A 24,866-nucleotide genomic window follows, 5' to 3' on the forward strand; every position below is an offset into this window, starting at 1 on the left:
CCTCATTCTTTTCTCGTGATAGTGAGTGAGTTCTTCTGAGATCTGATGGTTAAAAAGTGTGGCGCTTTCTCCCTCTCTCTCTCCTGCCACCATGTAAGATACGCCTTGGTTCCGCTTTGCCTTCTGCCATGACTGTAAATTTCCAGAGACCTTCCCAGGCAAGCGGAACTGTGAGTCAATTAAACCTCTTTTCTTTATAAATTACCCAGTCTCAGGCAGCTCTTCATAGCAGTGTGAAAATTGACTAATACAGGTGCTTTTTGAAAATGCAGATTCCTGGACTCCCCACAGGTTTACAGAATCAGAATCTCTGGGAGTGAGGCCCAGAAATTTGCATTTTCATCCATAGCCCTAGTGGCTCTCATGCGCACTAATATTGAGGACCAGTGTCCTAGAATATTTGGTGATTATCTTTCTCTGGCTTTTGTGTCACAACTATGTTATGTGTATGAAATACCTAACTATCCCCACTTGTGTGTTTCAAAAGGTCCTTTTGCCTACAGGAGCAGGCAAAATCTTATGACATTCCCCACACTCAGTCCTCACCCAGAATACCTGAGCTCTGGGGAAGGTGCCATCTCCAGCCTGGTTTGCAAGCCAGAAACACAGGCTCTCTCTTACAGGGAAAATGAAAATACATTTTTAAAATGTGAATAACCCCCAAAATGTCAGGTAAGGCACATAAAACAAAAATCAGGCAGCGTCAGTAGAAAACACAAGACAAAATGAAATGCAACGAATCCCTGGAAATGTTGAGGGAAGTAGCAGTTCTGGGTCAGGGGAGGCAGAAACAGCTACAACTTGGGAGCTGTGGCCAGTGTGTTCTCTGAGAGGTAGCTATGCAGACCCAAGCTAACAGCCAACCCCAGAAACCTGAGCGGGTGAATCTGGTGACTCAGCCTGAGTGGGAGCAGTTTCACTACCTGACTCTCTTGTGTAATTTAATCTTGTGTTTGCAGCCAATACCTAGCCAATACAGAAAATTAATGCATGGGAGGAGGCCAGCTACTCTTGACATGGAAAGTTCAGATTATTTTCAAGCTTCAAGAAGGGAACCAGCGACAGGGATAAATGAATGAGTAGAGCCACTTACCAGCAAAAAGTGTTGGAATTTTTTCTACACCACTCCAGCCCCTCATTGCAGGGCTGCTGTAGAGAACTGATGTCCCCAGTTCTGCCCATCTCAGGTATGTATACTCCAGGAGGCTCGCTGGCTGACAGCTTCCTCGCTCTGCCGCCTGTGTGAAGGGGCTGCCACTCTCTGTTCTCAGGTCTTGGTGACTGATGATGGGTCCATTTTTCCTATTGTTGATGTTATAAGTGGGACTGTTAATTTTATTTTTGGATTGTTCATTTCCCAATCTTTTTTTTTTATTATTATACTTTAAGTTCTAGGGTACATGTGCACAACATGCAGGTTTGTTACATATGTATACATGTGCCATGTTGGTGTGCTGCACCCATTAACTCGTAATTTACATTAGGTATATCTCCTCATTTCCCAATCTTTTAAGACATACCAAAGAATTTTTCTCTGTGAGTGTGAGCTTACAGAAAAGAGCTCTCATTGTCTTTCTGGCAACAACACCATTGATAATGCATTGCTGGCAATATCTAACTGTGGTTTTCTGTAAAAATGCTATGAATTTAAGGACATTTACATAATAGTCTGACTGGGAAATCCTAGATTTTAGTAATTTAAAAAATACATTGCTTTGCCTCTAGCAAATAAGAACAATGTCTCTTTGCTGATTCAGATATATTGAATCTTTCCTAAGCATTTGCTTTAGTTAAAGCAATTTTTAATTAGTATTATTCTAATTAGAGCAATTATTAAATTTTTACAGATGAGGTTTCACTATGTTTCACAGGCTAGTCTCGAACTTCTGGCCTCAAGGAATCTTCCTACCTCAGCCTCCTGGGTTGTGGGGATTACATGTGCGTGCCAGTGAAGCAGGCCAATTAGTATTTTTTTAATGGACAAATTATAATCGTGTGCATTTATTTGATACCATGTGATGTTCTAATTCGTGTAACGGAGTTCTGGGAAAGGCATACCAACCTACAGTGGTACCTTTGTGGAAAGATTAAATCAAGCTAATTAACATACCCATTACCTTGCTTATTATTTTTAGTTTTAATAGAGCCAGTAAATCTTTTCACACTCGAATTTAACTTATGTTAAATTATTTCTATTGTACAACTTACACAAATTAAATTAATTAACTTTATCTTATATTAAATTAGGCAATTATAACTAGTAAAAATTTTATATACTGGTCTGGCATAAACTTAATTGGTTGGAGTAAAGTAGGCAAGGATTCGATTCTAAAATGAAGCCTTAAAATCTTGAGCTTTATTTTGACTTTTTTTCTCATTATGTAAGGTACTTTATTATTTATTTTTAAAATGATTTTAAGCGTTAATTGAGCTAAGCTTATTTAGTAAGTTTTTCAATATACCTAGAGAATAAAGGTTAATTGAGGCTGCAGTTAGGAAGATTTCTCTCTTTTTAAATTTTTATATTTTGTAGATATGAGGTGTCACTATGTTGCCCAGGCTGGTCTTGAACTCCTGGCCTCAAGTGATCATTTTACTTCTGCCTCTCAAAGTGCTAGGATTACAGTTGTGAGTCATTGCACCAGGCCAAGAAGAATTCTCTTAAAAGTCATTTTTTTTTTCTGATTGAATTGGTGGTTTCTAGTCCCTTCTTTTTTGTTGTTTTTTGTTTGTTTGTTTGCTTGCTTGATTTTTTAGAGGCAGAATTTGTGCTGTCACCCAGGCTAAAGTGCAGTGGTATAATCATAGCTCACTGCAGCCTCAAACTCCTGGGCCCAAGGTATCCTCCCACCTCAGCCTCTCAAGTAGCTGGGACTACATGCATGTGCCATCAAGCCTGGCTAGTATATATAAAAAAAATTGTAGAGACAAGATTCTCGCTCTGTTGCTCAGGCTGGTCTCAAACTCAAGGCTCAAGTGATTCTCCAGCCCTGGCCTCCCAAAGTGCTGGGATTACGGGCATGAGCCATTGTGCCCTACCCCAATCCCTTCTGTTACCAACTTTAGTTTACGAATGTGTCCTATTCAGCTGTGACACACACACACACACACACACACACACACACACACACCCTGTATAGTTTCCAGGTTGTTTTTGTTTTAATAGAGATGGAGTCTCATTATATTGCCCAGGCTGGCCTAGAACTTTTGGGCTCGAGTGATTCTCCCACCTCAGCCTCCTGAGTAGCTGGGACTACAGGCATGAGCCACAGCACCTGGCTTTCCAGGTGTCACATTGACACTAGGGGGTCTCCTACAGCATTTCAGAGAATCTTCCTTGAGTGGCATAGCCCAGGAGGTTACACCATGCTGTTGTTCTCACACATGGGCAGATTTCTGCAGTCAAGAAAATTAGATCTTCACAGGGACATAGGCAGTGTAAAAATTCTACCACTGATGGACAATCTGGCAATTCCTGCTGCTGGCATTGGTTCTGAGGTCCAGTTTAGCTCCTAGAACTTCATCTGTCTCCTTATGCCTAGCATTCTTCTGTTAGCAGATTCACCACCCACATCAAACTTCTAACTTTTGCTATCTCCATCCTGGGGCTTGTAATCCCAAGCAAGATTCATTTTAAAAATGTTTGCATTTTGGGCCAGGTGCAGTGGCTTATGCCTGTAATCCCAGCACTTTGGGAGGCTGAGGCAGGTGGATCACCTTAGGTCACGAGTTCAAGACCAGACTGACTAACATGGTGAAACCCTGTCTCTACTAAAAACACAAAAATGAGCAGGGCATGGTGGTGGGTGTCTGTAATCCCAGCTACTTGGGAGGCTGAGGCAGGAGAATCGCTTGAACTCGTGAGGCGGAGGTTGCAGTTAGCTGAGATCGTGCCGTTGCACTCCAGCCTGGGCAACAAGAATGAAACTCTGTCTCAAAGAAAAAAAAAATTGCATTTCTAGTCAAGAGATTTAAAACATTCAGTTTGTGTGGGAGAATTGTGTTACCTTTGATTTTTTGTTGTTGTTTCCTAATTCTACCTTTCAAACACTGTATTATCTAAGAAGCACAAGCATGTGTAAACATCTTCGTGCGTAAGTGTTACATAAGACCTAAAATTAAGGCCCAACATTATATACGTCCTTGATAGCTGGGGACATTGGGAGGGCCTTACAAGTCTGAACCACAAAGTTTCCCCTCACTCTGCTCTTGTGGATAAGGTCCCTTAACCAAACAACCCTCCCTATCAAGGAGACTGGTTACAGTTCCTGTTTATTCCTGAATGGCTGGTTTCAGTTCCCTGCCAGACCCTGAAATCACTCAGGCAGCCCAGTCACATTCATTCTGTGAATCCATCCATTCTTTTTTTTTGGAGATGGAGTCTCGTTCTGTCGCCAGGTTGGAGTGCACTGGCACAATCTCAGCTCACTGCAGTCTCTACCTCCCAGGTTCAAGTGATTCTTCTGCCTCAGCCTCCCAAGTAGCTGGGACTACAGGCACGTGCCACCACACCCAGCTAATTTTTTTGTATTTTTAGTGGAGTCGGGGTTTCACCATGTTGGCCAGGATGGCCTCGATCTCTTGACCTCGTGATCCACCCACCTTAGCCTCCCAAAGTGCTGGTATTACAGGTGTGAGCCACCGCGCCCGGACTACCATCCATTCATTTTTAAAATGAATCTTGCTTGGGACTACAGGCCCCAGAATGGAGATAGCACTTCCTCCTGCAGGAACCAGGGACTGCCTCACTCTCTTGACACTACAGAGCCTGCCTTCCATAGCCCCTGCTTGTTAGGTGCTCCTAAATGCAACCTTTGTGGCCATACTTAGCATGTAGTGTCCTCCCTCAGGAGGACGTATGTGAGCATACGTGGGGCTAATAATCTACTGTTGATTTCATCCACCCAGAATTAACGTCCTGTGTTTTGCCATCCCCACAGCCCTAGGGTGGGAATCCTTTTCTTATAAACAAGGTAAACAGGAGGCAATTAATAAAAAAATTTAAAGAGAAGTTTAGTGTTCATAAATGTCTTTAACATTAAACCACCGATAGTCTAGAAGCAGCCTTTCAAACTTCTATAACTTGGAATAGACTTTGGAGATGAATCATAATGGCTGAATAGATGTAGGTATGTGTGTCTCCTCCACAGAGAAAACCAGAATAGCAAGTAGATACATTTCAAACAAATGGTCTGGGAGAGAATGCTGGGGTTCCTCCAGAGAAGAGATGGGAAGCACCAGAAGTAAGCAGAGGGTTTGAGGCAGCTTGCCCGCCTGGGATTATCTGAGCTGGGAGAGGCTCCTGGATGTGGGGAAGCGATAAGAGAGAAAGCCCCTGGGCTCCACACTCCCAGATGGGCTTTTATAATCTTGGCTATGGGAGAAACCCCGGACTCACTAGGGCCTCGGGCCTGACATATGAAGCTGCCCAAAGACGTTGCTCCAGAAAGGGAACCCACACACACTCCCACAGGCATCTGAACCCTGGGCAGCCTCAGATGGGCACCATTTTGAGAGCCCAGACATCAGGTATCTACAGACAGCTGCTGCCACTGTGCTGCTGCAAGGAGGCAGAGGGGAGACCAGGCACTCCCATGCACCCCTGGGAGGGGAACTGCCACCCTGCTGAAGGCTGCAGATGAGACTTAGACATGAGCAGACTGCATTCCCCATAGCTTCTTGCCCATGCTGCTTGCCTGCGAGGAATCTCAGCCTCTCTGGCTGCAGGCCCAAGGTGCAGTTTTCATAGTTTAAGTTCAGGCTGTGCCCCGCCCTTGGCCTCAGTTTGAGTTGACATGGCTGCAGCTGTGGCCCGGTTTAGGAGGGACAGGGAGTCCAGGCTCTCTTATACATACTCAAGATAATACTCAACACCCTGCTATGGGATGATGCTTTTCTGGGAGGGATCTCTGTTTTGTCTGGTCAGAAGCCCACAGCTGGCACCATTTTGAGAGTTTAACACTTGGCTGTGCCCTGCCCTCCAGGTGAGTTTGAGGTGATGTGTTCCACACCCTGCTGGGAGAGGAACAGGGTAGACCAAGCTCTCTTACCAAACAGGGTAGTCCAAGCTCTCCAGGTACACCACACTTAGGACAATGACCACCTCAGTGCTACAAGTGACTGTGGGACTGGGGACAAGCCTGCCAACTGATCGCATCTTCTTGTAACACCAACATGGAGGGCTTGGGTCCCAGTGAGCTGCTCCACCACTGCTACTGGTACCTCCCATGCCACATCAGCTGCCCAGGGGTCTGAGAACCTGCCCACACACAAGGATCATCGCTCCTACTACTAGTTTCTAAGCCAGACATCTGGAGGCCCAAGAATCAGCCCCTAGAACCTACTAACTGGAGCCAGGGTATGCTGCTCTGGGGCCTAAAAACAGTCACTCTCATCCCACTGCTGCCACTACTGGGGCCAAAGACTGGCTCAGTTGACATCCAAGTCCCCAGTTAAACTTTACTACAACCTCAACTAATAGCTGTAGCTTAAGCCACTGAGGCAATCACAGATACCACTGACCCTGAATACTGCCAAAGAAGTCATACGAAGACCGCTCTACTGCAGGTCAATTGGGATAATTTCCCTAACCCCTTCAGGAGACTTGTGACAGGGGTGCCTCACTCGCTCAGCCTGTAGCGCTCAATTGCTCACTAGTGGGTGGGGTGGGGTGGGGGTGGAGCTTGCTGGCAAGGGGATGCAGGAGCCAGGGTGGGTGTGTTTTGGGCACTGGCAGGAGCACAACTCTGTACTGGCCCTGCAGCAGCATCTGGGGGATGCCCACAACCCATGAAGCCTCAGAGGGAGTGTTACAGTCAGTGCTCTTTCGGCTCTGCCATCCATGAATAGCTTAGGTGTTGAACAGCTCGGTGTGACAGCCCTCTGTATCCTGAGCTCCTGTTCAGTGTCCAGGAAGAATCAGGTTGCATGAACGAATTGAAGATGGTAAATGTGGGATTTTATTGCCCATGAAAGTGGCTGTCAGTGGGAAGGGGAGCTGGAAAGGGGAGGAAGCAGAAAGGTATTCTTCCCCTGAAGTCTGGCCATCCCCAGCTGGGCTCCTCTCCAAAGCCACGCCATCAAGCCATCCCTCTGAAGTCAAGTTGCTTCTCTCCGAAGTTCAACTGTAGTCTCCGATGTCCAGGTGCTTCGCCTCTTCTCCCCTTGTCTGCTGTCTGCCAGTGGAGGCTGGGGTTTTTATGGGTACAGGATGCGGGGGGGTGGGGGCAGGCCAGGGGTGGTTTTGGAAAAGGCAACATTTGAGCAGGAAAACGGGGATGTAAAGTTCCCCTTCTGGGCCATGGTTCCAGCCTTGAGGGGTCTCTTACCAGGGACCCTGCCCTTTTCTGCCTAGAATTTCCCTGCCTCCTGTTCCTATCACAGTGCCCCAAATCAAAGTGTCTTAACAACATGTATCCTCAGGAAAAAATTATCCCCTACAAAAGCAATTTTAACAAACTTGACTTTAACAGACTTGACTGCTACACCAGATGTGTAGATATCAACAGAAGGACACAGTCACCATGAAAAAGCAGGAACATAGGACACCACATGAAAGATCATAACAATTTTCCAGCAACAGATCCCAATAACAAACAATTCCTCAAAATGCCAGATAAAGAATTAAAAATATTGATCTTAAAGAAAATGCAATTCAATAGAAATCTGAAAACCAATACAGAGAAATCAGAAATTCAGTTTGGGATATGAACGAGAAATTTACCAAGGAGATACAGATATTATAAACTTCTATAATTTGGTTATTGCATAACATGATGCATACAGTAAAAAAAAAATGTATATTTCAGAACTATTAAGAGAGTAAATTTCAAGTGTTCTTACCACAGAAAAATGAGAAATATTGGAGGTAATAGATATGTTAATTTCTTTGAGTTTAATTATTCCACATTGAATTCATCAGTCATGCTGTACCCCATAAATACAACTATAATTTGTCAATTTAAAATTAAAAATTAAAAAATAAACTTAAGCCTTAGGTTTATTTTTAATTCATATCCAATTTATAGCTCTTTTTAAAATAATTTGCATTTCAAGATACACATTTGATGGAACATGTACATTTTTCAGTGCTTAGAAAGTTCCAGGCACCACTATAGTGTTGGCTGACTCCTATAGTCCCAGCACGTTGGGAGGTCAAGGCAGGCAAATTGCTTGAGCTCAGGGGTTTGAATCCAGTCTGGGTAACATGATGAAATCCTGTCTCTACAAAAAAAAACAAAAAACAAAAAAACAAACCAAAGTTAGCCAGATGTGGTGGCATGTGCATGTAGTCCCAGCTACTCAGGAGACTGAGGTAGGAAGATGACTTCAGCCCAGGAGGTTGAGGCTGCAGCTGCAGTGAGCTGAGATCATGCCACTGCACTCCAGCCTGGGTGACACAAAGTGAGATCTTGTCTTGAAAAAAAAAAGAAAAAGAAGAGAATTTCTAAGATTTTCCTCCCATCCCACTCACTCCAACACTCATAGCCTGAGCATCTTCCCAAGATGCATCTCAACAGCTCACTGAGATGAGTATTATTTTCTCTCAGCTGTGGAGAAAGAAAAAATGAGGAATTATGAGACAAAGACAAGGACAAGAGAGGAAAGATTTCAGAATTAGCCAGAGATAAAATAACGGTGTCGCAGGTGACGACTATCCGGGGTTGGTGTCACGTGGGTAGCAAAAAGAATTCACCAAGACAGTTGTAGGTAAAGAAAGGCAGACTTTTTAGAAAAAGTAGAAAAATATGTTGCAAGAAAGCAAAGGCAAAACAGCAAGTGGGGAGCTGACTGCAAAGAGACAAGGGCTTGCTGGGGATTTTATAGGATGGTGCTTGTGCTGGAGAGAGCTACTTACAGTACTGATAATGGCCAGATTGCAGTGAGCTGATTTGCATATTTCTTTCTTAATGAAATTTAACTTGGCTTTTACTGCATTTTTAAAATGTAAAAATGTAAAAACAAACACAACATGGTATTTCAATGCTGTACCTTTATGCAAATAACTTCATCTATCTTTTTAAAACATGCTGTGATATAGCTAATGTTAAAACTGACACAGCTTCACTTTCTTCTTTTTCTCTGTACTGAAAGCTGCAGAAATACACCTTTAATTCCAAGACAATTTGGTTTAAGCCCTCAGCATAAAAAGTGTACATCCACTTCCATTGCCCTGACTTTCCCCACATTGTTGATTGTGATTCTCTGTGCCATGTTGGTAGATCAGGCAGGCTGTATATAATTTGTACAAAACATCTTTAGTCAGGGTAAGGCTTTAGAAACGATCTTAAAAAGAAACTTGTCAAAATATTTTTGATATTTAGGACAAATGCTAAATATTATAATTTTCTCTCAGCACATCTGTTTACACAGCCCAATTAGCTAGGTGACCCTGTTAAAGATCTGCTTATGGAGCGAATAGGTGAAGACGTTTCCTGAGCCAAAAGATACAGATAATAAATGTTAATGATAGCAGCAGACTAAAAACATTCCTTTTTGTTGTTTGTTTTCCATAGTCAACAGTTTTAGCAAAAGAACTTTAGAAAATGACAGATTTTTTTGGTAAAGTTTACTGCCTGAAAAGAGTTTCATAAAGAACATCCAAGGCCTGATTGCTATTATTCTGAATAGAACTTTTAACTACTTTCTGTAAGTTACATTCGGTTACTGTCAGACAACTTACTGTTGGCGTGGAAAAATGCCCCCAAAAACTGCAATGGTTTACATACATTTACATTACATGTATTACCTCTTAAAACCCCCAACAGAATAAAGTCTTAGCAAACACAAATTTTAATTTCTGAACACCCTTCTAGTAAGGTTGTAAAGGTGGGAGGAAGGGGAGGAAGGACTTGTTTTTTGTGTTCCTAGTCTACTTGATTAAAATGTAATCTTCCAAGGGTTTGTTTAGCTCACTATCCAGACTGCTGGGGTTATGATGAACATTATTACTTCTTTCCAGGGTAAAAAAAAAAGACATTTGAAAATAATATAAATGCTATGACATGATTTTCCCAAGCATGACCTCAACTTGAAGCATTAGAATACTTAAGAATTCTAAAGATTGGTATACCACCACTGCACCAGAATTTTTAATTATTCCAACAGCTACAGGAATTTTTTTAATAGTTTTTTTAATTTTATGAAATTAAAGCTGAAGAAAATAACTGATTTAGAAACCATAATAAAAGGACAAATATTTAGCCAGAGATATCAGTTCCTCCTGAAAAAGGAGACTTACCTCCTCTCATTGCAGTTTTTCTCCAGGTATCTCACTGATTTCAGATAGAATTTAAAATTCACCTTAAAAATAGAAACAAACAAAAGGACTACTTAAACTGACATTAACTAATAAAAATATGCTCAAATTTACTGACAGAATCATGGACACTTCATATAATACTTAGACGCTACCAGTTTTAAGTAAAATAAGGAAAAAATTATAATTACAAAGCCAGTCTTTCCCCTTGGGGAAACAAGCCACTTTTGACCATTTGTTCCCTGCATATACATATACTGTATATTATTATAAGCTTCTTCAGAGAAGCAAAACATCTTTGTCTTCCCGACACTGGATTATTTAGCATGTTAGTTTTTTACGTCAGGAAGGCAACTGCACGGCTTGCATTTTTCTACCAGCTGAGTATCTGGTGATAGCTGGGTGCAAGAAGATTGTGAGTTATTTATGGAGGAGGGCTATTTGTCCTGGACCATGAAGAAAGGCAGACTTATAGCTTATCTGCTTCTTCTTTTTGCTTTCCCCTGCTCCCACCAGCCTGACTCTTTTGCCCTTACAACTCCACAAACAGGAGTTCCTCTTCAAGCCCTCTGTATCCCTCATCCCTCCCTCATTCCTTTAGTTAAGAGCAAGGTAGGGGCCTTTAGCTGGTACAGCTCCGGGAGATAGGAGATAAATGACACTGAGACTTCATACCCAGAACCCTCAACTTCACAAGAAACTGCTGGGGGCCAAAAGACTCGGGACAGCAGAGCTCAAAGCAGGGCCAGAAGGTGCAGGTGGAGCCACAGCGGCGGGTCTCCTCTAAGGACAAGATGGCATCATCATAGCAGCACTGCTCTGAAGGGTTGTAGATCTTGTTCCCACACCTGGGCGCCGGCTGGCACAGCCACAGTCCTGAGCCAACAGGAGCGTCTGGGGGCAGACATTGATGGTGTACATCCAAGGAAGAACAGATACTCAATTCCCAGTCTCTTCCCAACATCACCTCTTCCCTCCTCATTCTTCCCTGTCCTGTCCTTACCTGTAGTTCCTTTTGAACACTGGAGGAGGAAGACTGTTATCCAGCAGACAAGAGCTAAGGGAAAAAGAGAAAAGGTTGAACATGGAGCTGAGAATGTGACAAGTATGGAAAACAAACAAACAAACAGAGGTTAGGGTGGTTTAAAGGTGGAGATTATCACTTGGGGCTAAGTCTGTATGGGATCCTGTTCAGGCAGGTCCTGGGCAGCACGCTCAGTCACCCTTCGAGGTGACTAGTAGGGCACCGGAGGCTGGAATAATGTTAGAGATAAAGAGGAATAAATCGGGTTGAGGTTTGGGAGCTGCACTGGGGATGAGATGAGATGATGTTTGGATTTGGGGTCCTACTTGCCCAAGATGCAGCATCGTGGCCTCATGCTTCCAAAGAGGCTCTAGGAGAATTGAAGAAGAGTGGTAAAAGACTGGAACTTATGGAGACAGCCTAAATGGGCTTGTCTGTTACCCTGGTAAGTTTACTGATTGGATGGTTGCTGATCATGCCACCTGCAGTCTCCCAAACACATTCCTTGGAGATAACCGAAGTCTCCCAAGCACATCCCTTAGTTTCTTTAAGGAGGAGACTGGGTGGCATAAGGGACCACAGAGCCGAATGTTGCAGACTGACTCATTGCATTATCCGTGTACTATTGCAGACCTCAGGGTGAATGAGTGTAGGTTGATCCTACTCCAAGTTAGGCTTCTAAGAGTTTTCAAGCTCCGACATTGATGAGGAGACAGTGCCCAACTGAGCTCCAGTCAGAGAGAATGCTTCAGCCACTTCCCCATCTGGTTTCACATCCTCCCCTTCCTAATACTTGCTTCTTCTATATTCCCCAAGCACAATGTCTCTGGAAATGTCAAGGGGACCGTTTATGAAGCCACTTTATTTTTTGCTCTGGAGTCATTAGAGTTGTCACCTGCTCTAGCAGATGAGCCACAGCTCTGGAAACTCCAATAAGGGGGGTAGGGGTGGAGAATAGCAATGGCCCAAATCTCCTGGTGTGCTTGGTGTGAGGATTCGGAGACCTCCAGCATCTTAGTTACGTGGTCAGGGAAAGTACTAAACACCTGCTTTTCATAATCATGTTATATTAGTGGCCAATGATATGTGATGTAGTACTTAGGTGTGTGTATTACTTAGGTGTGCAGAGGGAAGGGCAGGGCAAACCGAGGCCTGCCAGGCAAGTGCCAGCTAGGGAAGGGCTTGGACAAATTCAACTAATCCCAAAGCTGTGGAAAAGACCTCAGCCTTCATGGATGTGTGATGATTCTATCAGAAAATGTCTAAGGATTGGCCAGACTTTCCATCCTCCACTTGCTGGCACAGCATAGGGAAGAGTTGCTGACTTAAGTTCATCCAGCCTGTACCGTAGCCTTTGAAATGGTTCTCCTTTTCTGAGCTTCATTCTTAGCTTCCTGTACATGTGCGGAGGTGTGGGGTGTGGTTTGGATGCACAAGGCTGCTCTTCCCTACCCCAGAACCTAAGAAGGCCAACAATGTGAAGATTCCTAGTGAGCCCAGGCTGTCAGCTTGTTTACTACCAATGTTAAAAAGAAACGTTTGAGTTTTAGGTAAAATACAAAGAACAAATAATAATATCTTTAATATACAATTATCATTCTTATTCCAAATGAAACTTCAGCTTTACGATTGGGCATTGGGGAGTTAATGTATACTTAATTTTTCATCTTACAGAAGTGGCAAGGGGCAGCTTGAAGGGATAATTTTTAATGCATTTTATAATGATTATCATTTAGAGAAATCCTTATGTTGTATCTCATTAACACTAAGATGTCATTGAAAGACACACTGTTGTTTTACAACTCTAAGATGCAATCTCATCACTTAGAATGTTTATACTTATTAACAGAGCTTCTTGCAACATGTTGAGAGGTAGACTTTTGGAAGGCAAATAGAAAAATAAAAATATATGGGAAATAAATCTGTTAAAGATTTCTTAAAATGTCTCCACATTTGGAGACTGCATCCTGTGAATCATCTTTCAACCCCGAATTGGTTCCTGTGCTTTCTTACACAACATCATTCTCAGTTCTACCAACAGCATTGGTCATGCAAAGTTTGGTTTTATTCTAAGCTGCTGACACCCATACTGCAAGTTATCACTGAACTGGTGACACTAGCCCCTTCTTTCTTTGAATTTTCTTTCATCTATTCCTAGAGATTTTGACAACTCCTTCTGCCTTTCATTATGTTGTTTTCCTTGTACTAGGCAATCCTTTTGTGCCTATCTCAGAAACAAAATGTGATACTCTTCATCCCTTTATCTTCTTGTGTCCCATAAAGCACTTGGTTGTTGATCTGCAAGAAAATATGTACTTGGGTTCATTCCTAAAACAACGAGCATGTGCTTCATTAACAGTAAATTTACATCATCGTCTTCTATTAATGTGTCATTCTGCACACACAACACACGAGCCAAATCATGGTGTTTTCTGATATTTAAAATGACAATTACACTCAACACATGAAACATAAGCAATCCACACAACTTAATTGAAGTGTCAAGAATATTAACCTGAAGACTTAGTTCGTCCCTGTACAAGTGGCAGCAGCTATGTCACTCTGCTTGTCTGACAGCTATTGCAAGACCCTATTGATGATAAGATGCATCACTAGTTCAAGGGTATGGGAATGTAGAATATATATGTACATCTCTGAGTGGAGGAGAGTCATTCTAATTTGAAACAGTATATTTATGAGGATCAGATGAAGTCACACTTGAAAAGCCCCCAGCACAGTAGCTGGCGTGTGTCAAGCTTTTAGCGTTTTCTCTCCTCAACTGTGCTTTCTTAAGAAAGCTGCAAAACAGTCTGGGCACAGTGGCTCACACCTGTAATCCTGGCACTTTGGGAGGCTGAGGCAGGAGAATAGCTTAAAGCCAGGAGTTCAAGACCAGCCTGGGCAACAAAGCGAGACCCTGTCTGTACCAGAAAACAAAAATAAAATTAGTTGGGCATGGTGGCGCATGCCTGCAGTTCCAGCTACTCGGAAGGCTGAGGTGGGAGGATCACTTCAGCACAGGAGTTTGAGGCTGCGGTGAGCTGTGATGGCACCACTGTAATCCAGCCTGGGTGACTGAGTGAGATGCTGTTGCAAAGAAAGAAGAAAGGAAGGAGAGAAAGAGAATAAGAAAGAAAGAACAAAGTATACACATCTTCTTCCATGAACTATTGACAATTTAGGTCATAGGCAATCATTCTTAGTCTAAACTTTCTTGAAGGAAGAAACAACTTTCTGTCTGGCACTAAGTTTCAACATAATTTAGGTCCCCGACAATTTTTGCTGATTTAATGAAAATTATCAATCCTCCCAGAAAATTGTTCTTAAACGGATGTATAGGTAGATAGGTAAGATGTATAGGTAGGTAGGTAGGTGGGTAGATAGGTAGGTAGGTAGGTAGGTAGGTAGGTAGGTAGGTAGGTAAGTAGATAGATGATGGATGGATGGGTGGTTGGATAATAGATGTTAGATTGATAGACGACAGACAGACTGCATGCAATTTCTTTTTTTTTAGAGTCACTAATTTTACTTTTTTAAAATGTTAAAAAATCTACTTTTAATTTTTTCAGAAGTTATTGGGGTACAGGTGGTATTTGGTTACTCGAGCAAAGGAGCCACTGGACACAGAAGTTTCTGGTTGGTGAAGTGACACCCCAAGGATCCCGTAACACTTTGGGAAGTATGGCCATTTTTAACGATATTGATTCTTCCTATCCATGAGCATGGAATGTTTTCCCACTTTTTTGTGTCATCTCTGATTTGTTTGAGCATCATTTTGTAGTTCTCCTTGTAGAGATCTTTCACCTCCCTGGTTAGCTGTATTCCTAAGTATTTTACTCTTTTTTGTGGCAATTGTGAATGGGAATTGCAGTTCTGATTTGGCTTGACTGTTGTTGGTGTATGGGAATGCTAGTGATTTTTGTACATTGTACAAAAAAATGTACATTTGTACATTGATTTTGTATCCTGCAACTTTGCTGAAGTTGCTTATCAGCTGAAGGAGCTTTTGTGGAGACTGTAGGGTTTTCTAGATACAGGATCACGTCATCTGCAAACAGGGATAGTTTGATGTCCTCTCTTTTTATTTAGATGCCCTTTATTTCTTTCTCTTGCTTGATTGCTCTGGCCTGGACTTCCTATACTATGTTGAATAGGAGCAGTGAAAGAGGGCATCCTTATCTTGTACCAATTTTCAAGGTGAATTCTTCCAGCTTTTGCCCATTCCATATAATGTTGGCTGTGAGTTTGTCACAGATAGCTCTTGTTATTTTGAAGTATATTTCTTCAATACCTAGTTTATTAAGAGTTTTTAACATGAAGAGGTGTTGAATTTTTATCAAAAGCCTTTTCTGCATCTACTGAGATAATTATATGGTTTTTGTCTTTAGTTCTGTTTATGCAATGAATCACATTTATTGATTTGCATATGTTGAACCAACCTTGCATCCCAGGAATAAAGCCTGCTTCATCATGGTGGATTAGCTTTTCATGTGCTGCTGGATTCGGTTTGCTGGGATTTCTTGAGGATTTTTTGCATTGATGTTCATCAAGGATATTGGCCTGAAGCTTTCTTTTCTTGTTGTGTGTCTGCCAGGTTTTGATATCAGGATGATGCTGGCCTCATAGAATGAGTTAGGGAGGAGTCCCTCCTTCTCAATTTTTTGGAATACTTTCAGTAGGAATGGTACCAGCTCTTCTTTGTACATCTGGTAGAATTCAACTGTGAATCCATCTGGTTTTGGAAATTTTTTGGTTGGTAGGCTATTTATTGCTGATTCAATTTCAGAACTTGTTATTGGTCTATTCAGGGATTGAATCTCTTCCTGGTCCAATCTTGGGAGTGTATATGTCCAAAAATATATCAATTTCTTGTAGATTTTCTGGTTTATGTGCATAGAGGTGTTGATAATATTCTCTGATGGTTATTATTTCTGTGGGGTTAGTGGTAATATCCCCTTTTTCATTTCTAATGGTATTTATTCGGATCTTCCCTCTTCTTTTTTAATCTAGCTAGTGTTCTATCTATTTTATTAATTTTTTTCAAAAAACCAACTCCTGGATTTTTTGATCTTTTGATTTGTGTGTGTGTGTGTGTGTGTGTGTGTCTGTCTGTCTCCTTCAGTTCAGCTTGGATTTTGATTATTTCTTGTCTTCTGCTGGCTTTGGGGTTTGTTTGCTCTGGGTTCTCTAGTTCTTTTAGTTGTGATGTTAGGTTGTGAAGCTGAGTTCTAACTCTCTGAAGTGGGCAATTAGTACTATAAATTTCCCTCTTACTCCTGCCTTAGCTGTGTTCCAGAGATTCTGGTATATTGTATCTTTGTTCTCATTAGTTTCAAATAGCTTCTTGATTTCTGCCTTAATTTCATTATTTACCCCAAAGTCATTCAGGGGCAGGTTATTCAATTTCCATGTAATTGTATGGTTTTGAGCAAATTCCTTAGTCTTGATTTCTAATTTGATTGTGCTGTGGTCTGAGAGAGTGGTTGTTACGATTTCAGTTCTTTTGCATTTGCTAAGGAGTGTTTCGTGTCTGATTATGTGGTCGATTTTTCAATGTGTGCCATGTGGTGGTGAGAAGAATGTATATTTTGTTGCTTTTGTGTGGAGAGTTCTGTAGATGTCTATCAGGCCCATTTGATCCAGTGCTGAGTTCAGGTCTTGAATATCTTTGTTAATTTTCTGACCCGATGATCTCTCTAATACTGTCAGTGAGGTATTGAAGTTTCCCACTATTATTGTATGGATGTCTAAATCTCTTTGAAGGTCTCAAAGAGCTTGCTCTCTGAATCTGGGTGCTCTTGTGTTGGGTGCATATATATTTAGGATAGTTAGGCCTTCTTGTTGAATTGAACCCTTTACTATTATATAATACCCTTCTTTGTCTTTTTTGATCTTTGTTGGTTTAAAGTCGTTGTCTGAAATTAGGATTGCAACTCCTGCTTTTTTCTGTTTTCCATTTACTTGGTAGATTTTCCTCCATGCCTTTATTTTGAGCCTATGGGTGTAATTGCATGTGAGATGGACTGCATGCAGTTTCAACGGTTCAGGTTCACTGTTTATTTAAACCAAATACTACAGGGTATGATCTCCTGAACTAAGCGGGTGAAGTACATGTTTCCTATAAAACAGCCTTTTTCATTATCTCACAGGACAATAACTTCTTTAGAGTTTTGACAAATCTTTTAGTTCCCCCAGCAAGCATCAGGTGATGAGTTAAAGAATACACCATATTATTTAAAATACGGCATTTATTTGTCTACATGCTGTATATCGAGGTTCTTGGAAGCACCTTTTCATTATGTTTATAAAATGGTTACTTGCAAGTGGTTGCTTGCCAGTTTAAACTAGCTTAAGCTGTGGCAAAAAGAGGAATTTACTATCTTTGGTAGGTTCCAAATTAAAAAATAAAGTGAGCAAGAACTAAGAATAGGAGAAATTTACGAGCTTGGATGAAGGTTCCCAGTATTTCTCATTATTTTTATGTTTAATGATGTGTATTTCCTTTTCCGTAAATAATGATACACTATTCAGAATAATTGTTTTGGGTTGTTTGCTTCCTTCTTATTAATTTATAAATGCTTTTTGTATATTGGAGATACTAACATTTTGTCTGTTATATGTTTTCCTCGCATGTTTTTCAAGCCTTTGTGTTTGTTTCTCAGTAATGCTGGTGGAGTCTTCTTTTTTGAGATATTTTAAATTTTTATGCAGCAGTGTCTTTCACCACTGCCCTACATCTTCTTCCCACTTTTTGGCTTCCACTTACTTAAGGAGGCCATCTCCAACTTAAAGTTCTATGAATAGTTCTGTATTTTTACTTTCTTTTTAGTCATTTTTATTCACATATAACTTTTTCTATAAGATGTGATGCTGAGTCTAAGTTAATTTTCTTGCTAATCAATGTCCTATTGAATCTGAAATTACTTGTTGACTAGTTTCATCCCTTTTCTTCTAATGTATAATGTTACTTTCCTTATATCTCAGTTTTCCATTATTAGCTCTATCTGTTGATGGACTCTGTTCAATTGATTTATGTGTAATTTTTCTAGGTAGTGTGTGGTTCATTTACAGTAGCTTTGTTTTAAATTTTAATAATAGACAAAAACTTCTCTCCTTATTGTACTACATTAAGCTTTACTTGACAATATTTGTGCAGTCAGCTTTAAGAGCTCCAAAGTAATTTTCTAAACTCTCCTCCTAAAAAATAGCAAAATTTAAAAATGGGAATTCAGATGAAATTTTTTTGTAAACATTGTTTGGCTTTGGAAAGGATGAGCATTCTAATGTTTTAATACTTTCTGTCTCAGAGGTTTATCGACTTCTTTTTTTATTAGGTCTAGTTTGCTGTCAACACCCATTTAATTTTACGTAAACATGCTCTTCGAGGCTGAAGCGAATATGACTGATTTTCAATGTGAAAATAAAACATAAAAACCCCTTCTTGGCTCATGCCTGTAATCCCAGCACTTTGAGTGGCTGAAGCAGGCAGATCACTTGAGGCCAGGAGTTTAAGACCAGCCTGGCTAATATGGTGACACTCTGTCTCTACTAAAAATACAAAAGTTAGCCAGGCATGGTGGCCTATGCTTGTAGTCTCAGCTACTCGGGAGGCTGAAGTGGGAGAATCGCTTGAACCCAGGAGGCGGAGGTTGCAGTGAGCCAATATTATGCCACTGCACTCCAGCCTGGGGAGCAGAGCGAGACTCCCTCTCAAACAACAACAACAAAAACAAAACTGTTCTTGGAGTTATTTCTAAACAGAACTTGTCTCTAATACTAACGTAACAGAAATGTATTTAATTTTACATTAGTATTAAAGATAAGAACATTCTTGGCCAACAGGAAATGGGTTAAAGCCTTGCAGAGGAGGGAAACAGTGAATTTTGCCATTCACTTAACCAGTTTTCACACACACAGAGAGAAAGTCCAGAAGCCTGGCTGGTAAGAAATTCTTACCCTTTTGCTGGCATGCTAGGGTTTTGGGTTCTCTTTTTCTGAGCAACTTTGGTGACCTTGCTCCCTGTGGCATAGCTGTGGGGGCCAAGCCATGTTACAAAAGAAAATGATCCCTTTCCATTTCATGGAACCATAGGCAAAAGTCTCTCCTTTTTACAAGAGGCCAACCAGTGGGTTGCATGGGAAAATAAGATACTGAATTAAATGCACAGAAAGAAAAAAATTCATTGGGACATAAGTGACACAACTTTGGTTCCACATGCTGTCAGTTCTCTCCTTAAAAAGCCAGCACCCAAAGTTGACAGACTCACACACCCAAACAGACAGATGACAGAAAAGTCCACAGGCTTCCCCTCCTCACGTGGTGTGGCAAGGAGAAAGTGAAATGTTGAGGGGTTTTGAATAGAGTTACAGGATTGAGGGCCAGTGTGACAGAGAAGGGGAGAGAGAGGGAGAGGAAGAGGGAGGGAAAACAATAGAGGGAGAGAGGGAGGGAGAGGGAGAGGAAAGAAGAAGAAAGGGAAGGAGGGAGAAAGGGAGGGAGGGATGGATAGAATTTTTTCTTGGGACTGGAACCCAAACCAACTTAGACCAGGGGAAAGGTACACTCTGTCCCACTGCCTGCTGAGTTGATCAGATCCAGGTAGTCAACGATTTCAACCTGTCCCTCACAGATATCTGTTCAGGTGACCCAAACCACTAAGGATTAGGAGAGGAGAGGCAAGGCACCCTAAATGACAAAAAGTTAGGAAGTGAAAAGGAGAGAAAGCAAGAAGGGAAGGGAGAAAAGCATTGCCTGCAGGACGGATGGGGGAGGCAAGGAGGGCTGGCAGGCTGGAGGAAGACTCAACCATCATGGTGACACCGAATCAGAAGTACAGGCAGCTGCTTGTCAGCCCTGAAGGGATCTTGTCCAGCAGTCCCATCAGCTCACAAGTCTCCCCCTCAGGGAGAGAAAGGCTCCCCACATCCCATTGTTGGGAACGGGTGCTCAGTGTCACAAGAATCAACACTGAGTCAAAGGATCTCTCAGCAAGGCTAGTTTACTTTCTGCAGAAAGAGGGCCGCTGGCTAGCAGTCTTGCCACGAGAGCACACACGAACAAAGGAGACAGGGTCATTTATAACCTGATGTGCCACCCTACTGCTGTGTCCAGCTTCCGTTGGCTGGAACGGGACCTCACATTCTGTACTTGACCTGATTGGCTAGCAACTTAGAACTTCCCCAAAGAGGCAAAGGCAAAGGAGAACAAATGAAGACAGGAAGTAACTTGTGGAATGCTGAGAGAGGCAAAAGCACTTCCAGATAAGGAAGAGGAATAGGCTATGACCTAATGCTTGCTTGGGCCTGTTCAGGCATGCCAGGGCAAATAGCTAGGCTAAAATGTGGGAGCTAAGAGCACAGAGTATATTGATTTCTTTATTACGGCTAGCAGATATTTAAGAATATTAGCACAGTTCTTTGAGTAAATTTTGCTTCTAAGAGAGGTCACTGTCTATTCTCAATTAGACTGGGAGGAAAGTCCCTTTGAAGAGGAACCTCTACTTATTTTATTTTCTACACCATGATCCCAGGCAGGCCCGTAAATAATACATTACTGGTCATGGGTTCTTGGGCTCTCAATGCAATAGAAATTGACTAGCGGTCAAAATAGTTTTCCCAGACAAGGCTTCATTGGAGATTATGCCTGGACAGAGGCAGCACAAGAGAGAAAGAATTCGCTGATGACTCCCTGAAAAGAGCTGGTAGGGCTTTTTTTATTAGGCAAAGTGTGGGAATTGACATCAGGGGTAGGGTATGCAGGCTGGGCTGGGTAAAGCAGGAGAGGTATAGGGTATGCAAGTCAGCAGTATCTACTTAGGATGGTTTTCTTGAGGAATGGACCACCTGGTGGTCTGGCCCCTGGCAGCAAGGCTGTGAATCAGTTGTTCAGCATTCTTTCTGGAATCTTGGTTGTCTCCTAAGACCAGTTCCTGGGATTCTTTAAGTAAAAGGACTATTAGCAATGAGGTAGCGGCGTGGGTTTTGTGATCAGCAGGAATGTTCTAGTACAGCAGTCCCTAACCTTTTTGTCTCCAGGGACTGGTTTCCCAGGGAAGACAATTTTTCCATGGACCATGGAGGAGGGGGATAGTTTCAGGATGATTCAAGCACATTACATTAATTGTGGACTTTATGTCTATTATTATTACATTGTAATATATAATGAAATAATATACATTATATATTACATATGCAGCTCACCATACTGTAGAATCAGTGGGATCCCTGAGCTTGTTCTTCTGCAGCTAGATGGTCTCATCTGGGAGTGATAGGAGACAGTGACAGATCATCAGACATTAGATTCTCAGATTAGATAAGGAGTATTAGATTAGATAAGGAGTGTGCAACCTAAATACCTCACATGCACAGTTCACAATAGGGTTCATGCTCTTATGAGAATCTAATGCTCCTACTGATCTGACAGGAGGCAATGCTCAGGCAGTAAGGTGAGTGATGGGGAGCAGCTGTAAATACAGATGAAGCTCCACCCACTGACTCACTGCTTACTGCCTGCTATGCAGCCCAGTTCCTAAAAGGAGACACACTGGTACCAGTCCATGGCCTGTGGGTTGGGGACCCCTGCTCTAGTAGGGGTGAGATGAAGCCAAGCCCTGACTCTTCTCTGTCTCAAGGAGAGCCCTAGGTACATAATACTGAGAAGAGGAGCAGCTCTGTAATTGCAGTTTTAGGCACTAGGAAGCATCACTGGGCATCCTGATTATCTCTTTAATGAATGTTCACTGTCACTATCTTGATAATATCTGTAGGTATCATTTACAAAATTTTCTTGAAATTTTAAATTACTATCTTGAAATAATTTTAAACTTACAAAAAAGTTGTACAGTCAGTTTCTATCTTTCACACAGATTCCCATGTTAACATCTTAAATGATCTTAATACAATTATTGAAAGCAAGAAATGAATATTGACTAACACTATTAACGAATCTACAGACTTTATTTTAATTTTATCAGTTGTCCCCTCATGTCCACTTCCTGCTGCAGGATCCAATCCAGAATCCCACACTGCTTTTGATGATCATGTCTCCTTTGTGCCCTCCCAACTGGGATAGTGCTTTGTGTTTTCTTAGAGTCTGTATTTCTCTATTTGGTATCCATTAACTACAGGGTTTAACTCATGGTCAGAGTTGTTTGCATCTCCCCCGAGAGCCAGAACCCCTGCTCTGAACCATCCCCTTTAGTGTAGGGGAGAGAAGAGGGTTAGATCAAAGGTTTCAGTCACTTCCTACAGGAACCTCACTGAAGTAGGACACAAGTTCCTGAAACCTTTGATCTGAGGTCCTTCAATGAGGGAGGCAGGACCTCACTGATGCAAGAAACATGCTGAAGGAATAGCAAGTTGACCTCCATTCCAGTCTTCTGTGGCTGTGTAGATCAAGAACTAATTTCCACCTCAAAGGGAAGACTTTCCTGGACAGGCTTGCAGCCCTGTGTGGAAACATTCCACTGCCTTTGACTCCTGACTCCGTATCTCTTTTCCAGTAACAATTGTGTAAATGTTTATTAGCTGACAATTATCTAACAATTCTTGGCTTCCAGACTTTACCCATGTCAACATTTTTCAAAGTGTGGCAGCAAACACTTTCTTTTCTTTAAGGATTCTGAATATAGGCCCTCAGTCTTTTCTGGCTTGTAGGGTTTCTGTTGAAAGGTCCACTGTTAGCCTGATGGGATTCCCTTTCTGGGAGACCTTCCCCTACTTTCTAGCTGCCTTTAATATTTTTTCTTTTACGTTGACCTTGAAGAATCTGATGACTATGTGTCTGGGGAGTGGTCCTCATGTATAGTATCTCACAGGGGTTATCTGAATTTCCCGGATTTGAATGTCAACCTCTCTAGCAAAGTTGGGGAAAGTTTCATGGACAGCATCCTCAAATGTGTTTTCCAGGGCGCTTGCCCTCTCTCCCTCTCTTTCAGGGATGCCAATATGTGGTAGGTTTGGTCTCTTTATATAGTCCCAGATTTCTTGGAGGTTTCATTCTTTTTTTAAGAAAATATTATGTCATGAAAAAAGTCATCAATCAACTAGATTCATACTCATTTGAAGAAGAATTGAAAATTTATTAAATAGGCGGAATGTGGACATCTTGTTCCACATGGGAATGAAAAGATGCCATAGGTTCTCTAAGAATTGTACAGTCTAAAAAAATAACAAGAAAGGGGAAGGGAAGGGAAAAAAGTCACATGATATTGGGAGCCATCTCACATTATGAATAATCTACCAATAAACATTTTAAAAAGAATACTCTTTGTTTCTACAGTAGCTTTGAGTTTATAGTTCTTGGAATGACTGTATTCCACTGAAGACATCTCAGTAACAGGAGGCTGTTTTAGCAATCCCATGTGCAAATATTAATAAAAAAAAATAAAATAATGCAATTCATCTCTTGCCATCACCCCAGAAATAAAGTTGTTGGCCGCTACCTGCTGTATATCTGTGTTTTGTCCCACACCAACTGACTGGCAGAGAAAGGGACATCTTTCAATGCAGTCACAGTGGCATGGCAGATCACCGATGGACAAGCCAAAACTGATCCTGGGGAAGAGGGCTTAGGAGACAATGGCCTCCCTAGGGTTGGGTTTGGCCCAGCTGTACAGGAATGAAATGGGGTCTCCTCTAGAGCTGGCATGAAGTTTTTGATGCCCATCACCGACTTCACAGAGCTTGTTTCAGAAATCTTGGGCCCACGGCGGGTAATTATGAACTGATTTGGATCTTTGCCATCCATTCTCAGCATGTCAGGATGCGTACGCCACATGAAATATGATCTCATCCGTAGGCTCATTTATCTGAGAAGCCTGTGGCGGGCGTTGATGAACCAGTTACAGACCTGTAGTGTAGACAGATACGTTTGCTGAGACAACAGTGCTTTTTCTTGCTCGGAAGGATAGGCATTGTAATGGTGCTCATACAGCCAATCCTGAAGAATCTGCACAGACTCCTTGGGCAGGTTGCCCCTTCTCCTTCTCTTGCCTGAGCCAGAGGATGAAGGAAGGTCCAAGGGAATGTCCATGGTATCCTCATCCTCCGTCTCACTGCCAGATGCTGCAACAATACCTTTCATTGTTTCCATAAGTCGGCCCAGAGGAGCAGGACCCTGCGCGCCCCAGGATGGGGACACCTATGCGGCCAGTGGGGCCCAGCCTCGGTCCCCGGCTTCAGGGAGAGGGTTTTGTTCATTTTTAAAAATTCTTTTTTAAATTTTTGTCTGACTGAGTTAATTCAAAGAACCAGTCTTTGAGCTCTGAGATCCTTTCCTCAGCTTGGTCTACTCTGTTGTGAATACTTCTGATTATATTATGAAGTTCTTGTCAGTTTTTCAGCTCTGTGAGATCTATTTGGTCCTTTCTTAAAATGGCTGTTTACTCTTTCAGCTCTTGAATCATTTTAGTAGATTCTTTAGATAACTTGGATCGAGTTTCAATTTTCTACTTAAATCTTGACGATCTTCATTGCCATGGAGCTTCTGAATTCTGTCTGCTATTTCAGCCATTTCGGTCTGGTTAAGAACCATTGCTGGAAAGCTAGTACAGTCATTTGGTGGTGAGAAGACACTCTGGCTTT

At 41.9% G+C, this 24,866-nt stretch overlaps 2 protein-coding genes and 1 pseudogene across 4 annotated transcripts in view; 1 reads left to right on the forward strand and 2 right to left on the reverse strand.

Moving 5' to 3' along the window:
* The window catches only part of IGFL2 (IGF like family member 2), an 81,482-nt gene that overhangs the window by 29,690 nt on the left and 26,926 nt on the right, over positions 1-24,866 (forward strand). For 2 of the 3 annotated variants that reach the window (XM_058428632.1, XM_058428633.1), the window contains exon 2: positions 960-1,187. The exons of the other annotated variant lie outside the window; for it this stretch is intronic. In XM_058428632.1, coding sequence (XP_058284615.1) covers positions 1,076-1,187 — 112 coding nt within the window. In that variant the 5' untranslated portion in view covers positions 960-1,075. The remainder of the gene's footprint in view (positions 1-959; positions 1,188-24,866) is intronic. 3 annotated transcript variants of the gene reach the window in all.
* Positions 10,881-11,637, reverse strand: IGFL3 (IGF like family member 3). Its single transcript, XM_032179148.1, has 3 exons — positions 11,613-11,637; positions 11,262-11,315; positions 10,881-11,152 (listed from the first exon to the last, which is right to left on the reverse strand). Exons 1-3 carry the CDS (start codon positions 11,635-11,637, stop codon positions 10,881-10,883), a joined length of 351 nt encoding a protein of 116 aa, XP_032035039.1.
* Positions 18,417-24,464, reverse strand: LOC116484279 (homeobox protein TGIF1-like; annotated as a pseudogene).

Source organism: Hylobates moloch, unplaced genomic scaffold, assembly GCF_009828535.3.
Source record: "Hylobates moloch isolate HMO894 unplaced genomic scaffold, HMol_V3 SCAFFOLD_15, whole genome shotgun sequence".
NCBI classification, from domain to species: domain Eukaryota; kingdom Metazoa; phylum Chordata; class Mammalia; order Primates; family Hylobatidae; genus Hylobates; species Hylobates moloch.